This window comes from Tachysurus fulvidraco, chromosome 8 (genome assembly GCF_022655615.1).
Source record: "Tachysurus fulvidraco isolate hzauxx_2018 chromosome 8, HZAU_PFXX_2.0, whole genome shotgun sequence".
NCBI classification, from domain to species: domain Eukaryota; kingdom Metazoa; phylum Chordata; class Actinopteri; order Siluriformes; family Bagridae; genus Tachysurus; species Tachysurus fulvidraco.
Window position 1 is genome coordinate 5,279,465 of NC_062525.1, and position 17,468 is coordinate 5,296,932.

Sequence of the window (17,468 nt, forward strand, 5' to 3'; positions counted from 1 at the left end):
TGTTTTCTTCCCTCTAGTGGCATAAATGACTACTTGTCATGAAACACACACACACACACACACACACACACACACACACACACACACACACACACACACACACACACACACACACACACACACACACACACACTAGTATACTGTATTATTATTATTATTATTATTATTATTATTATTATTATTATTATTATTGTTATTATTATAGCAAACTATACCGATCATTCATCAAATTTTGGGAATTTTTGTTTTTCATTGTTTTCCAGTGTCGGTGCAGTTGTGTAGTGCAAGGAAGTCCATGAAGTCCATTCCAACTTTTCCCCTGGGTGTGAGTGAATATGTATGTGCTTGGTGCCGTGTAATGGACTGGCTTCCCATGTCCCAATCTCAGAGTTTCTGGGAACTGAAACTACAGAATGAATGATCATGACTAGTTGAATATACATTTACAGCATGTAAATGTTGCAACACTTTGACCACTAGGCTACCACATCCCTCTGATGTCTTGTCTAGGTGATGTCTGTGATTATTGTATATGCACAACATGATCATATTGTAAAGGAATAGTTTCTAGCTCCTAGAGTCCTCTGATGCTCCGGTGTTGAATTGCAATCGAATTGTAATTTTACATTCCCCACAACCAACAACCGTTTGTTTCGAAACTCATGAGTTGCTGTATCTGTTCTGTTTGACTGAATTAGGGCTAATTTTTGGAGACTTGTGAACAGGATGTGAAATGAAGAAACTTCTGAGATGTTTTGTATGGCATTATTGCAAGTTTCGAAACAATTCAATTAAATTCATTTAAATTCGGTTTAAATGTATTTGTTTGGCGCTTTTCACAATGTACGTTGTCTCAAAGCAGCTTTACAGAATATAAAGATGCAAATAAAAAGATTAATAACATATAATAACAATAACAGATTACAAATATTCAAGATTAATATTAGACTTCCATTTAAATGTGTTTGTATTTATCCACAATGAACAAGTCTGAGGTGACTGAGGTGAGGAAAAACTACCTTAGATGGAAGAGGAAGAAACCTTGAGAGGAACCAGACTCAAAAGTGAACCTCATCACCTTTTGGGTGACTCTGGAGGGTGTGATTGACTTCCATATTTTCTCATATTTAATCATGTATGCTGATGATACGGTGATCTTCACTTATGGGGAAAAGAGCTGGAGGTTGCTGACAAATTATCAAAATTTAATGCTAAATAATAAAGTTGTAGAATGGTTGCAGACGTCTTGTCTAACTTTAAATGTTGATAAAACGGTCTCAATGTTTTTTCTCAAATAAACGTAAGTTACATCTAACTCAAAATATTAAAGTAAATGGGCAAAAAATAAAAAAAATGTAAAGGAAACAAAATATTTAAGTCTAATTATTGATTTGAATCTAGGTTTTAAAAGTCATATAAAAAACTTGGTCATAAATTGAAATTTAATTTGATGAATCATAAACATATTAGAAATTCATTAACAACGGAAGCCTTGAATATTTATTATAATGCTATAATTGTTCCTCATCTACTGTATTGCATGTCTATTTGGCCTCAGACGTGTAAAACATCGTCAAATTTACTAGGATCATTATATAAAATGGCAATAAAATTCATGATAAAAAGCCTCGTCAGTACCATCATTGTAATGTTCTGAGTAAATATAATATTTTGAGTTTTGAGAACCTCATTAAACATAACCAAATTTCTGCTTTATTTAAAATTATCCATAATATCGCTGCTCCCCCTTTGAGAAAATTTGTCACAATAAATTCAGATAGATTTAATAGAGCCACACGGTCGACAGTCAGAGCGGAGATGCAGAACCACTTATGGTCAACATTCGTTTTTTTTTATAAAGCAGTAAGCCTTTGGAACACTCTTCCAAATGATATTATTTTATGTACAATCTATAGCAAATTTACACGCCTGACCAAACAGTGGCTATTGACAAAGCAAACTTGTGAGCACTAAATGACTGTGATATGAACAATGTAGACTGTGAGTGAGTGAGTTTTTTTTGTTTAACTTCTGTTAAATTATGAAGTGGAGAGTGTTTTTAGTGATTTTATGATGTGAGTGAAATAATGTTTCCATGTATGACACTGTATGTATTTTACAAATGTAACATCTCTCTAGGGACTGCAGGTGGAAATTAGCATTTTTTTGCTATAACCTGGCACATGACATGTAATTGTAACTGATTAAGTACAAATAAACTCAAACTCCAAACTCATTGTAATGAGTCTGTCTATGTTTTGCTTTGTTTCTGTCTGTTGTCATTCCATGCCGTTAATTGTTGGCCCCGCCCACTCATTTGTTACCATGGACATTAATTGCACTTAATCTCTTCCCCAGGTGTTTTGTCTTAGTCTTTGACTGTCTCTGCTTTGTGATTGGTTCTTGTTCACTATATCTTCTCTGTCTGTCCACTTCCCTATTGTTAGTCATTGTAGTCTGTCCCTGTCCCGCTCCCGCTCAGTATTCTGCCCTGTTCTTGCCTGCTTATCTGTTGCTTGTTTCTTGTTTTGGCTTAATAAATGGTCAAAGGAGTTTGCATTTGGATCCTCACTCGCCTGTGTCTAATCGTGACACTCATGTTGTAATCTGGAATTAAGATAACTAGATTTTAATCATTTGCTTTACACAATATGGCTAACAATGTTATATCGCATATATATATATATTTTTTTTTTACCATGAAAGTATTTAAACAATAAAGTAGACATATGTTGTTTCAACGTTCACATCTGATATTTTTTTCACATTCTCCTCTGCAAAATTGTTCAGATAGGATGGATTGACGCAGACTCACAGTTGTATTTGAATTCCCTTTGATTGGACCATGCTTAAATTCAGGTTCTTGGTTGTGAGCCACTATATTGAAGCTTTTGGACCAGTTTCCCAGTCGCTGCTAATGAAAAGAAACCTACCACCAGAAATGATGCTTTGCCATGAGGATGGTGATCTCATTGTGATGAGCAGTACAAAGTTATTTTAAAGCTTTGGTTCCATCAGACCAGTATTTAATCAACTAATTTTTCAGTAAATCAATAAAACCTTGCTTTGTAGAGTGTCCATGCTATGTCTAAACTGTGAACAGATTCTCCATCCTCAACTGTGGATCTCTTCAGCTACTCCATTAGCACTATCTGGGTTGCTTCTCTGACAAATATTTCGGTGAACGATTCAATTTTTTTTTGCCAATTCAGTATTATGGACTACAATCAGACTTAAGTCTGTTCAGTTTCATTGGGGGATACACAAAATTGTGAAAATGTACAGTAAAAAAACAATTCTTATTGCAATTTCTAACTCAGGGGTATCATAGACAAAACCCAACGGCCCACTGGTGCCTTTTAGGCTATATTTAGAGGGTCTATCAGCATCCTCTGGCTGTGGATTGACAGGACAAGTGTGGCCATGAAGGAGGGTCTGGATCCACAACACCCCACCCTCAAACATGGCATTCCAGAGAAGAGAGAGAGAGAGAGAGAGAGAGAGAGAGAGAGAGAGAGAGAGAGAGCGAGAGAAAGAAAGAAAGCAGTCATCGAAATCCTTCAACCCCCCCCCCCCCCCACACACACACACACACCCCCACCCCAACCTAAGTGTATTACCCCAATTCTTATTCTGCCCAACCTTCTCACACTGTTAGTGAACTGAACCGGCAGAAGCACAGCACACAGGGCCACTGATTCCGGCCTCGAGTCCAGGGATGGAACGAGAAGACTGAGTGCACTCACAGAGGAGCAAATTCACAAGAATACAGGCAAAATGGTGGCAGAGGAAGTAATGGTCACCCTCTCAGGTGGAGCTCCTTGGGGGTTTCGACTGCAAGGAGGAGTGGAGCAGAAGCAACCACTTCAAGTGTCTAAGGTAAGAGGTTATTAAATATTGTTGATTTCATTTTCACTACTGTAAAAGTATTTACAGTTCTACTGCATGAAGATCATGTTTCATGTTGCTAAATTTGGTTTTCTATGTATGTGTGTGTACGTGTGTGTGTATGAGATGGTGAGTGAGCCATTCCACTGTACACCATTCATTTGAATCTATTGGTGTAATGTTTAAATACATGCTTTAGATTTTTTTCTTCTTAGGTAAGAAGACAGACTTTTTCAGTTCATCCATCATCCATATTTAGTATTTGAAAGAATTCAGTGTTTGGCTCAAAAAGAAAAAAATGTAGTGTATCATACGTTATTAATAGTACTACAATTGCTATTCTTGAACTAATAATCTTATCGTATTAACCTGATACCAGATTTATATTTTATTACAAATTTCACGTCTATGAGATGTCGCTAAACTCTTGATTTGAGGTCAGAAAGTTTGCATGCACCGGATAAACCAGGCTCTTTACACCATATCTCCTTGCTCTTATCATATTGTCAGCTTTTTATTTGGCTTTCTCTGAAACCCAACACTTTCCAGTGGCTCGTCTAAAAGCGGATGTTATCTCAGGACTGAGTAAAATTACAGCCTCGGATTTATATTTGTATATGTATTTTTATACACCATGGCACATCTGCGAAACGATGACTTAGATGATGTGTGGTAGATTTTCCCTGATCTAGCAGCTATTTTGGAGTGATGAGCCATAGCTGGGTATAGTCGTGTCTGCACATGTAGGTTAATAAATGGTAATGTCTGCTCATGCTCATATGATCCCAGTTTTATGACAATTACAACAACAACAAAAAAACGTTCAGCTTTGTCTCTTCTGTATGAAACAAGGTGACCTCTGTGAAGTTTTATCTGACTTTCCACTTGCGACATGATCTTTTTTCCGCTGCCAGAGGTGTTCCTAAATAAGTAATTCAGATATAGAAGCTGTCCTGAATGTCTCTTTTAACACAGACAAGTGGTACAAACTACGTGACATTTAAAGAGACATCACGTAGTCTTTGAAATGTTTTCGAGAGCCACGTTGCGTCAGAAACAATACAATCTCCTGAAAAATTCATGATTTGATTGGATTAGTCCCTGATCTCGTCTCAAATCACAAGCTAAAGTGCGTTGTTAAAAGGAACCTGTTTTAACCAATTGACAACTGCCTCCTGACAAAATGCTGAGGACTTTATTTAGGCTCTATGGGGAACATATGGTAAATTCATGACATGCCCCATGTAGAGGAACAGCTGCCCTGGCTCTAGGTGTGTGTGTTGTTCATTTAGTAAATATTCTTGGCCCATTAGGTAAAACTAAATAGGTGAATCGTGATTAAGCGTTTAACTTTTTGCTTCCAGTTAAAAGTATGGTCAAGATCATGATAACTGGAATGTGAATGAACTCATATGAGCTTTTTATGCAAATTGCTCATGAATGGAATAAGAAACCTGATCTATGCCAGTCGGTGACCTTCTGTGACCTTCTGCTGTGGTAGCCCATCCACCACAAGGCTTTCTGGCATGCTTTTCAGTTCACTGCAGTTGTAAAGAGTGGTTATTTTAGTTACTGTAGCCTTCCTGTCAACTCAAACAAGACCAATTTCTTCTAAACTCTCTCATCAACATGCGGACATACAGAACCGAAACTGGAGGGTTTTTTGTTTTGTTTTGTTTTTCTTAATACTCTTCTCAATTCTATTCAAGTTTTTTCAATGGACATTGTTATAAAGAAGCTTTACAGAAAATAAGAAACATAATACAAAAAAAATGGAAAATTATACAATGTTTATAATACAAAAGTTTAGGATTAATATTTGACTTCTATTTAAATGTGTTTGCATTTATCCCTGATGAACAAGCCTGAGGTGACTGAGGTGAGGAAAAACTCCCTTAGATGGAAGAGGAAGAAACCTTGAGAGGAACCAGACTCAAAAGTGAACCTCATCACCATTTGGGTGACACTGGAGGGTGTGATTATAAATATACAGTCTGACAATTGAGTATCGATTACGATATTGTTGTCCTCAAACACCACATAGAGTTGGCATCTCCTCTTAGAAAATCCAAACCCACATGGCCCTGTGAAAAAGTGTTTGCCCCCCTGTTAAAACAACATAATCGAACAAGGTCTCACACCTTGTTCAATTTCTCTAAAATAAAGTATAAGGGACGGGCAAATACTTTTTCACACCACTGAAAAAGTGTATACAGTATATATATATATATATGAGAGAGAGAGAGAGAGAGAGAGAGAGAGAGAGAGAGAGAGAGAGAGAGAGAGAGAGAGAGAAAATAAACCACACTGCTGCACTTAAGAGGAAAATCCCTTCTGTTGGAAGCAGATACTAATATCAGGTTAGCGGATAAAGATGGCATGTGCTGGTGAAGTGGGTGATAGAACAACATGCTCTTATCTGACAGGTGGATTCTAGCACATTGTGACAAACGAGAACAAACAAGAATCTGAAGGTTACTGTACTGTATGTCCTTGTCTTTAGTACAATTACTCTATAGCAGCCTGATTGCTGTTATAGAATTACATTTCTTAGCTTATTTGAAGGAATATTTTAGGCAAAAACTTTAATTTCACTTGTGTTAAAATGATAAAAAAAAAAAAAAAAAAGGAAAATAAGTCTGAGGCATGTCTATTATGTCCTTAAATCTTCAAATGTAAATCTTATTAAAATGTAAATCTTATGGCCACCAGTAATGACATACTGAAGAAAAAACTATAAAAACCGTGAGGCTAGCCTTTTGAAGACAGACAACAGAAATGGTCCAAAATGAAGGAAGGAAGGAAGGAAGGAAGGAAGGAAGGAAGGAACACATGATAACTGTAGAAACATGTTAAGCTGGTTTTAACTGCTGTGCTTATAAAGACCTGGCACGGATTCTATGCTATTTTATGCTACATTCTTCATTTTCTTTTAATACACCTTATAGCTTACCATAGCATTATCTTCAAATTGCTGAAATTACTTTACAGTATCCTTGGTTCGATTCCATCTTCACTAAGTCGACTGCTGAGTGACAGAGTCTAATGATGGGTTTATAGGGAATAGATGTAGCAGTTACATGGTAAATGCCATTTATTCATTTTAATTCTGCTGTATCTGCACAGAAAGCTGATAATTATAGATTTAAAATGGATCATGGTGAAGAGAACAACTGAGCAGCATATGCTAATCAAAGTAACTTGTGACCTCAAGAGAGAACTCAGAGAAATGACCTGCTAAAAGAGTGTCTTTAATTTTATGTGTTATTTGTGTTGTCTTCCCCTGCTGGTGTAGGTGAGGAAGCGCAGTAAGGCTTGCAGGGCAGGTCTACGGGAGGCTGATGAACTCGTGGCGATTAATGATGTGCTTTGTGGTGAACTGTCTCATGCCGAGGCCATGAATCTGATCGACAGTGGCAGGGGAACCCTTCATTTACGGATTAAAAGGTTTGTGTGCAAACATGATAAATATATGGTCATTTTTAGAGAAAAAAACAAAAAACGTTCCAAACAGTGATAGATTTGTAATTTTGGTGGTGCACTATAATATGGGTTCCAAAGTTCTTAAAGCCGGGGAATTATTTGCCTGCCTTGTCTAATAATTAATTCTAAGAAAAGAATAGAGAGAAAGAAAGAAAGAAAGAAAGAAAGAAAGAAAGAAAGAAAGAAAGAAAGAAAGAAAGAAAGAAAGAAAGAAAGAAAGAAAGAATAAATGAAAGAAAGATATTTGCCTACTTGTTGGCACTATATACTAGCTATTCCTGAACCTTCTATCCATATTATTTGAAAGAAAAAAGAAAGAAAGAAAGAAAGAAAGAAAGAACCCCATACCTTTCACCCAGAAACGTTAATAAAATCTAGCTTTACTTATTTATATAAAGTTCTCATTTATATAATTATCTAATTAATACTAAATGTAATAATTTAATTTATAAATCCAAACCCACATGGCCCTGTGTGAAAAAGTCTAACAATAAATATTAATTTATCATGATGCCGTGGCTTTGTCTATAGTGTCTGACATCTTTTGTACACTGTTCAGGCTACAAGCTTCAGAATCTTGAAGGGTGAATCTTAGCACAGACATGTGGAGACTTTTTCTATCTTTACACTTCAATATACATAAAAACAAACTAAAAAATAAAAGAAACATGACAAGATGAAATTTTCAAAGGAATATATAACAAATAGGCTGACAAAAGTGAAATGCATTTCATGCTTACTGCTGTTCATCAAACTTAGCTAATGTTCTCCTACATTTGTTGGTCCCTTATAAAAAGGAGGATTTACTTTTAGTAAACAAATAACTGATTTTTAGAGTCATGTCCTTTCTTCTCTTCCTTTCAGGGCCCCTTTGGGCTTCCCATCCGTAGTCCTACTGGATCGAGCCCCCTCTCCTCGCATTGATAAAGAATACCGTGCAGCGCTCAGAGCTTTGTCTCCTCCAGTGTCCTCAAAAGTATCATCTGTCCATAGAGGATCACTCATGTCACCCATCAATGGCCCAGAAAGCCTAAGATCTCCTCCAGATAGTGAAGCATACTATGGTGAAACTGACAGTGATGCAGATGTTGCAGCTCAGGACAGACAGCGCAGGCAGAAGCGTCGCAGTCCCAGCAACTCCCCAGCCAAAACCCTTGGTCGAATCTCACCCAGTCATGATGACAACTCAGAGTTGAGTGGCTCTGAGAGCACATCGGATATGTCTGCGTACTCCCAGATTCAATCCTGGGCCATTCCTAATGGCACACATGGGAGGGTGGAGAAGAGTTTACCTGGAGTGGCACGTAGAGAAGTGGTATACCAGCCTAACGGGATGGAGTGGCCTCCTCAGGCCGAGCACTCTTCCGAGAACTCTGATCAAAGCCCATCCGGTGCTGTAGAAGTGGATAGTGGATTCCAGGAACTGCCTACAGTTCCACTTGTGTCCCCAAAGCGGGCCAAAGAGGCACTCATGCGCACATCCTACTCACAGCTGGTGCCAATGGTGGGTCCTGTAGATAACCCTGTAGATGAAGAACTCACCATGACATATATGGATAAAGCCAAGGAAGCCAGTGAGTTCTCAACCCTCTATTCATTATATCTGTTCACTAACACTTCTTATGCTTTGTACACTATTCTGCCCACAAACTTCAGACTCTTGAGGGGTGAATTCTGTTAGTTTCTTTACACTCATCTATTCCAAAATCTTACCTGACAAAATGACCTTTTCAGACAAATATAAAGTTGCTTGACTGAAGACAGACAAGAGTACATATAGTTGGATGTTTGTAGGGTCACTGATCCAGCCTTTTCCTGTACATGTAGGCGATCACTGGCCACATTTGCTGATGTCTCTTTGCTACCAGTCTCTTCAGTAAAAGCTAGAGGTCAGGCTTGCAAAACTAATGTACCACAAACGCTTTTAAGATACATCTAAAAATAGATGAGAGCTGCTTTCTTTTTACTACTTCGGGTCTTGTCCTGTCTTACCTCATCCATTATAAATAGAAACAAGCAGTTCTCATGTTACCCCCAGCGGTCATTTATTGAAGTTGAGAATAATTTTGCAGGAGACGGCATGAATTTCACACTAAATCGCTAGCAATTTTCTTCAACCACACAACAGTCAGGTGTTAAATTTATTCAAAACACAATAATGCTGAATGTTCATAATACAGTATCCCAATAGTGTTGTGATACATATGACTACAACAAAAACTAATACAAAGTAAAACCAATATGTATCACGTTTAGTTGTAAATAGTTTAAAGTGCATGTACACATGTAGGCACTTCTCTATAATTTCCTGTGCCGTGATTTTGTAACTGGAGGATTGTGGAGTGTTGAGCTCATATATGTGGCATTGGATATATGTTCATTAGTCCTACTAAATAGCTTTATGATAGGCAGTTGGAGAAATGTGGGAGGGAGAGAGGAAGAACCTGAGGCTATATTTTCCATCTGACTCAGACAAATAATGCAAGTACTTCTGTTGCATGCCTGGAATGGCATGTCCAGTTGCTGCTCCATGTCGTTTGCACGTTTTAGGGGCTTCGCCTCTGTCAGTGATTTTGTTTCATGTGTTGTTCTGGTTTGGGCCAACTTCATCATAATCTGCTAATCAATTTTCAACAGACTTTAATATTTTATTTGCATATTTTCTGTCTGTAAAATGTCTATTTCTGGTCCCAGGGTTTTGTTATTTTCTTGGCTAGCCACATTTCAGTTAAATCTGCATGAGGTATATTTAGATCCTTTTGTAAGCAGATGACCTGAAGGTAGACACCAACAGGTGTAATATGTCTATTGAATAGATTCACTGTGTAGATTTATTTTTTTCATGTAGCATTTTCCGAAAGACTGGGTTTTATACAGTCACTAATAGGATTTGACCTTAATTCAATGACCATAATTCCTTTTTCCTCCTCGATAGGTGAGTAACGTTGGTTTTGCTTTGTTACACAGAACTAATATATGCCTTTGTCCTTTGCATGATTATGCTTATGTGTCATTTTTGCTTGTTTATCTGCAATCATATTGTTCTTCCCTTCGGCTATGATAAAGATACATTTCTTTCCATTAGTTGCCTGGGTTACGTATGTATGTGTGGGCGGAGCTATCGATACAGGGGTGGGGCCCATTTGGGTTAGGGGCATGTTTGTTTTGGTGATTTCAAATGTCAACATTGACTTTCAAACAACGGAGACCACACCTTTAAGTTAATGTGCACATCAAACATCAGAATGGGTGAAAGAAGTACTGTATAATACCTGTGACTTTATCCATGTCATGGAAGTTGGTGCCAAAAAGGTTGGTTTAAATCTCCTGAGAATTAGACACACAGTAGTCTCTAGAGTTTACACAGAATATTGTAAAGAACGTTAAAATACCCTGTGTTTTGGATCTGTAGGCTAAAACACTTTGTTGATGAGATCGGCGCATGGACGTGTGTAGTAACTCTCATAATCACATCGACCGAGAACAAGAAAATGAAACTCACAGCGACAGATTAAAAAAGACTGAAGGCGTGCTTTTTGTGGCATGGGCGCAGTAAAGTTTTTTTCCTGACAACCCGATCATGCGGGTCATTTGTGTTCAAGTACCTACTTATTGTGCTTGAAACAACAACACCACTTTTTCCAGAGCAGCCTGTACAGTATTTCTCTTGAAGTTGTTTTTCTTTGCATCTTGAACAATTCTTCTGGCAGTAGCGGGTGAAATCTTTCTTGGTCTACATGATTGTGGCTTAGTATCAACAGAACCTCTTATTTTCCACCTCTTTATCAGAATTTGAACAGTACTGACTGGCATTTTCAAGTATTGAGATATCTTTTATAAAGTTCAACTACTTTATTACTCAGGTCCATTGGCAGTTCTTGTCTTCTCCATGATGATGTCACACCGGAAGGAGGAAGACAGACCCAGATACAGGATCGCTTTAAATAAACAGGGTTTAATATATAATAAACACAGAACAGGAACACAGACGTACTAGACTGGACAACGGTTAAATAGACATAACGATTAATACATAGGAAACAGGTGTGCAAAGAGGGGCAGGATTTAACAAAGGCGGGGCAGACACGTGATGGGGGGGGGGGGGGAGATAGTCATTCAAACCTCTGTGTGTAAACCTGTCTGTTTATAATGTGGCCAAACATTCAAGGATATGTAAACTTTTGATCAGGTTTAGGTGATTTAAGTCATCATTTGCATTATCAGTCACATTTTATAAATAAATGGCAATGTTTAACCATTTTTTTTCAGGGAATGCAAACCTTTGAGCACTGTACAGTATACAAACATAAATAACATCTATTTTTCTGTGTGATTGTTAATTATTTGTATCTTGTATCCTTGGACAATAAGGTGCTAACTCTCATCTCTGAAGTGTTTGGGCTCTTGGCCTGTATCTAATCATGGAAGGTCACCATTATGTCAAAGACCGATTCAGATAATCTTATACAGATTTGGAAGTGTAACTCCATCCCCTGAGCAGTCACAGATACAATGAGTTTATACAGGGGCAATATTTCACAAAATCTTGTTTGTATACTTGTGAACATTGGAGAACTGGGGAGCTTTGTTGTGAGATTTGATAGTAGGTAGCCAGAATGTAGTGTGGAAGCAGTCATGGAATAAAACTTATGCATAAACATAATGCAGGGCTCTCAAGTTCTGAAGACAGGCAAGAGTGACATCTCCAACCCCCCAGCGACACCCCAGGAAAAAAAACAAAAAAAACAAACAAACCTGTGTTTCACCTGGATCACTGACCACATTTTAACCAAATACAAAGTATTTGTTCAATTTCCATTTATTAATTTGTGTGTTTGTGTGTGTGTTTGTGTGTGTGAGAGAGAGGGAGAGAGAGCGTGTGAGAGACAGAGATTATGACTGATGTTGTTTATTGTAAGTGTTTGTTGCCTTTTTGGACTCCTTTATCTTTTGTAATATTGCTCCCATTTAAAACAGTTCGGTTCAAGCTCAGTCTTTTTTAGGATCATGATTGAGGACAATGTCCCGTCCAGAGACAAGCTGTTTCGTGTTGAGGTTTTGTTTAAACCGACCATCAAAAATACTTTCTCTAATGAATGTTTGTTTTTTCTGATTGGCTATTGTGTAGCCTCTTTTTTGTTTGGCTGATACGAGTCAGGCTCGACTAAGAGCTCCAGGGTAGATGCGCTTGATTCCTGCCCGGTTCCTTAGAGACAGCGGTGCGGATTGATACATTTTGAGCGCCGAGGCATATTAAATATATGATAAATAGTCAAAAAAGTTTTTCTGCGTGACAAATACGATGTGGTGGGAGAACGTGACAAAAGACCCAAATGCGTGACATTTGATAGCCCTGATAATGTATAAACATAAATGTATATAAACATAAGCTCAATAGAACTGGTGGAACTTGTTAGGGTAGCTGTTACAATTCATAAATTGTAGTGTTGCAAATGAAGATGGAGATAATCCGAAGCAGTAGGTTTAGACTACTAGATTTGAGAATAATAAGATAGCCAAAATCTAATGAAAAGATTTACTGTTAGGCCCTCTGCTTTCAAAGACACCCTTCTCTTACTGCTAGGCTCATATTGGTTTACACGGCCTGGGACAATATGGTGTTATGTGTCAACACACACCGATGACATCAGTAATGAATGATGATGGCAATTATGAGCAGTTTGTTCTTTACAACTCTGTGAATCAAGCACTGCTTAAAGCCAATGGGGTATTACTAAGACATGGCAGACAGCGCCCAGTGGTGTGCCTGGACAGGTGGGCAGGGTTCATCAGCAGTACTCACAGACTGAAATAGTTTCAATGACATAATAGGGTTTCATTGGGCCTGTGGCAGGATCTTGTGGGTAGATGAATGCTCTTTAAAAGGTCTCACCCCAGAGTAAAGGCAGAAGGATTTGGGGGTGAAGTGGATAGAGTCCCACAGATTGCTGGCTGCACACTACTAGCATGTGAGTGTGTGTATCCTTCCATTTGAAACCGACGTTGGGAAGGTAGGAGAACAAACACATCATGAAGAACCTCACATCACTTTCCGAGCTTGCGTATGTAGCACCCACTGTCTACAAAGGTAAAACCTGAGCTCTTAACTTTGTGTATCCTGGCATAATTTAGGATGGGGACCTATTTTTTCAATAGGAAGGAAGATTTTGGACAGAACTGAAGTGGCAAAATACTTTTGTAAAATAAATAAAATTTTTGTAATATAAATAGTTTTTGGTTACTGAGCTATTTAAATAAATTTCTTTGATTGTTTAGAGTATAATCAGATTCTTTTGGGAAAATGGAATTGATATACAGTTCTGTGTGCTGTGTACAATGCTATTTTTTGGAATATTGAGGCATTCTTATGTTTATATTTGTTATAGTTTGTTTATTTTACTTAATTATATCTTGAAATATATACACGGTGTCTATAGTATAATCATATCCAGTTCAATCTGAGGAATTATAGGAAAGTGTAACCAGAAAACGTATGTTACAACACATGGCAAACTTTTTTAACATAAAGAAAACAGTTATGTTTTGTTGAGCATGAAGACTGTCAGGTTCTCTCTTTAGAGGTCACTCTCTCCTACTGTTAGAATGTGTCGGGCTATTTGTAGTAAAGTGTGAGCTCATAGATTTATCATAGACACATCTTTGCCAGACATGCTTTCAACAGCTACCTCACCACATTACAATGTCCTATTTCTGCTCTTTTTATTGCACTATTTTATTACTGTGATCAATGAAAACACATTGCCATGCATGAATGTTAAAGATATGTTTGTGTTAATGTTAATTAATGTTCACAAAACTAATATATTCTGTTGAACTGAAATGTGTCTATCTATCTATCTATCTATCTATCTATCTATCTATCTATCTATCTATCTATCTATCTATCTATCTATCTATCTATCTATCTATCTATCTAATTAACTGTCTCCAACTGTCTCCTTTCACCCCTAGAACTTCACAGAAGTGAGAGCGTGCAGGACAAGCAGGTGAAGGAGGCTCGATCTAAGTGTCGCACCATTGCCTCTTTGCTGACAGATGCTCCCAACCCTCACTCTAAAGGTGTGCTTATGTTCAAAAAGCGCAGACAAAGAGCTAAAAAATACACACTCACCTGCTTTGGCAGTGTTGACACAGACTGCTACAGCAACACAGACGGAGAAACAGAGGACGAGAGCATTTTTCTTGGCAGTGAGTCAGAGATTGACGAGGACAGCCTTTCTGCAGCACCAGACCCTACCTGGGACAGTGGCTACCTGGACGTTTTAGAGAGGAGAACAGCAGCATGTGTGTTGTCTGATGGGGAGGCAGAGGTTAGTCTAGGCTTAAATGACACTTCAGGGAGAGGGGCAGAGCTTTTTGAGCAACAAAGGAAGAAAGCTGTGGAACATATACCAACACCCATCACTCCTACACTGAAACCTATGCCCCAGCAACAGTCTGAAACTATGCTGACCAATATATCCATTATTCCTGTGTCCCCAAACTCCTCCCATAATACCAATATGGTGAATGGGGAGCCTGTGGTGGTGAGCAGAGCCAGTGTAATGCTGTCTTCACCTGTCCAGACTTCCATACCCACTATGTCAGGTGCCTTTCCAGAGCAGTCAGATACTTGCTCTGGAAACTCAGTTATGAATAGAACTGCAAGGCCTTTTGCCCCAGGCTGTGTCAGCCATAGAGCTGCAACAGCCCCAGTCATCTTCAAACCCAATACTGCTAAGAAGACCCCACTTCAAGCTCAAGCAGTATCTGTGGCAACAATACCAGCTTCCTTCTCTCCTAATTGCTCTGATGGGAAAAGAGCAATTGCCAGTTCAACCCTGTACATCCCACCAAGACCATCCACTGTCAGTTTCCCAACCTCTATCTTGTCACCATCCTCTTCTGTAGCCTCTACTCCATTTTCTCTTGCTTCTTCAAATGGTACACCTGTCGTACCACAGAGTTTAGGCACTCCTGCATATTACTCTCCTCCAGCTGCCCCTACTCCACCAGCTATAAGTTCACAATCTTTTTCTTCACAACCAACACAAAATATGCACTTTAGCCCACCTCCTGTCATGGCTCAACCTCCACCACCATCATCACAGTCATATTTATCCACTTATACCCCTAGCCCATCCCTTCCCAAAGTCCCAACCCTGGCCCCAGTTCAAGTTCCTGCACCAGCCACTCAGGGCCCAAACATGCAACCACCACCATCACCTCACAAAGTTTCTTTTAACCCATATATCTCAGTGGCAACTACAACATCTGAAACAACAGAGTCTCCCATAGTACATCAGTATCCCCTTTCTAATTCAAGTACAGGGATTTCTTCTCGAGAACAGCGGATCTCTGTACCTGCCGCCCGAACAGGCATCCTGCAGGAAGCCCGTCGCCGTGGGACTAAGAAGCCTATGTTCAGTAAAGCTGAAGAGAAGAAACCTGTGTCCTACAACCCTGACCTGCTGTCTCTAGTGCAGAACTTTGATGAGAGGTCCCGTTACGGGGCAGAGACTGGATTTGAGTCTGGCCCAGAAGAGGATTACCTCAACCTGGGTGCTGAGGCTTGCAACTTCATGCAGGCTCAAAGGAGCAAGATACCTCCACTAGTTTCTCCTAAGCCAGGAAATGCTACAATTGATATCCCTCATATGGGTGGCAAAGGAGCAGATCTATTTGCTCGTCGCCAGAATCGCATGGATCGCTATGTGGTAGACAAACAACCTAAGTCCCCAGCCAAGCCACGAGAGCCCTCACCCACTCCATCTCTTCCAGCTCACTGGAAATATTCGTCCAATGTCCGTGCCCCTCCACCTATCAGCTATAATCCATTGCTGTCCCCCTCCTGCCCCCCAGTGGCCCAACGAGCTAATAAGGTCAATGAAGCTTCAAGAAGTGTAAAAAAGACGAACCCTGTCCAGCAAAAACAGGGGATCAAAGCTCTGGACTTCTTAAGCAGACAGCCATACCAGCTCAATTCATCTTTGTTTAATTATGGTGGGGGAGTTCCCCAGACTATCAGCACCTATCAACAACATCAGCAGCAGCCATCAATGTCAAATGGAGTTGAGCTAGTAGGTACAACCCTATACACACCAAAACAAGTGCCTGTCAAATCACCACGTATATATGAGATCAAGCGCTTTTCAACTCCCACCCCAATGTCAGCACCCACAGCCCTGAACCCCACAGTGATTGTACCACGCTCTGCAACCACTCTGGCTGAGCCCATGTGGCGTTCTGACATTGCTTCACCACCTCCTGTTACTCCACGATCTGCTGCACCCTTTTGCCCACCACTTGCTACCCCCTCCTCCCCACCACCTCCTGCCCCTACAGGGGCCCTGCCAGCACTCCCCAAGCTTTCCACTGCTGCTGTACCTAATGCATTGCCCATCCCAGGACCTTTTCCCATGCAAGCCGATGCACCTTTCCAGGCAGCTAAGCAGTTTAAAAGTGCCCCAAATCTGAGTCCCCTCTCCCCTAGTGGAATGCAGTTAGCTGTGTCAGGAAAAAGCCAAAATCTGCAAGCACCTAGACCACGATTCAGCACCTCTAGTATGGGCCTGCAGCCCAAAGTGTGGAGGCCAGGCTCCGTGCTCTATTAAGCAATATACTGTCACAAAATATCACGTACAAGGTGCGACACTAACCACGTCAAAGACCCTGCCTAATAGGATCGAGGCACTATTTACATGATTAATTCAGAAAATAATTTACATGTCAAACGTTTGTACATCAGTTTAAATATCTACAGCTTTGTAGTTTAACTTATTATTAATGTTATGAATGGGAAAATAATAATATATGATGCTAATACTGGGATTATATTTCAGCTAAATAACAATTAATTAACTCTATTACTATTTAATTGACTGATTTTAACATGGGAAGGAATGATCAGGTACATTGTTTAAGTTGTCGAAATGGCAGCACTAGACAAAAAGCTTGGTAGATTGAAACAAGGGATGGAACATTGAAAGATAAAGACGAAAGATAATCAAATATGTGCTGCTCATCTCGGTATCAAGAGTTATGGACCGTCCCTGACTGACTCAAGGACTCCAGAGGGTTTGTATACGTGTGTCAAA

At 39.3% G+C, this 17,468-nt stretch overlaps 1 protein-coding gene across 1 annotated transcript in view; it reads left to right on the plus strand.

Annotated features, from left to right (window-relative positions):
• Positions 1 to 3,631: 3,631 nt before the first annotated feature.
• synpo2lb (synaptopodin 2-like b) overlaps positions 3,632 to 17,468 on the plus strand; it is a 14,148-nt gene continuing 311 nt past the window's right edge. Inside the window, exons 1-4 of the mRNA XM_047817049.1 lie at positions 3,632 to 3,879; positions 7,184 to 7,335; positions 8,236 to 8,945; positions 14,344 to 17,468. The exon at positions 14,344 to 17,468 is cut by the window's right edge and continues 311 nt beyond it. Coding sequence (XP_047673005.1) covers positions 3,778 to 3,879; positions 7,184 to 7,335; positions 8,236 to 8,945; positions 14,344 to 16,985 — 3,606 coding nt within the window. The 5' untranslated portion in view covers positions 3,632 to 3,777 and the 3' untranslated portion in view covers positions 16,986 to 17,468. The remainder of the gene's footprint in view (positions 3,880 to 7,183; positions 7,336 to 8,235; positions 8,946 to 14,343) is intronic.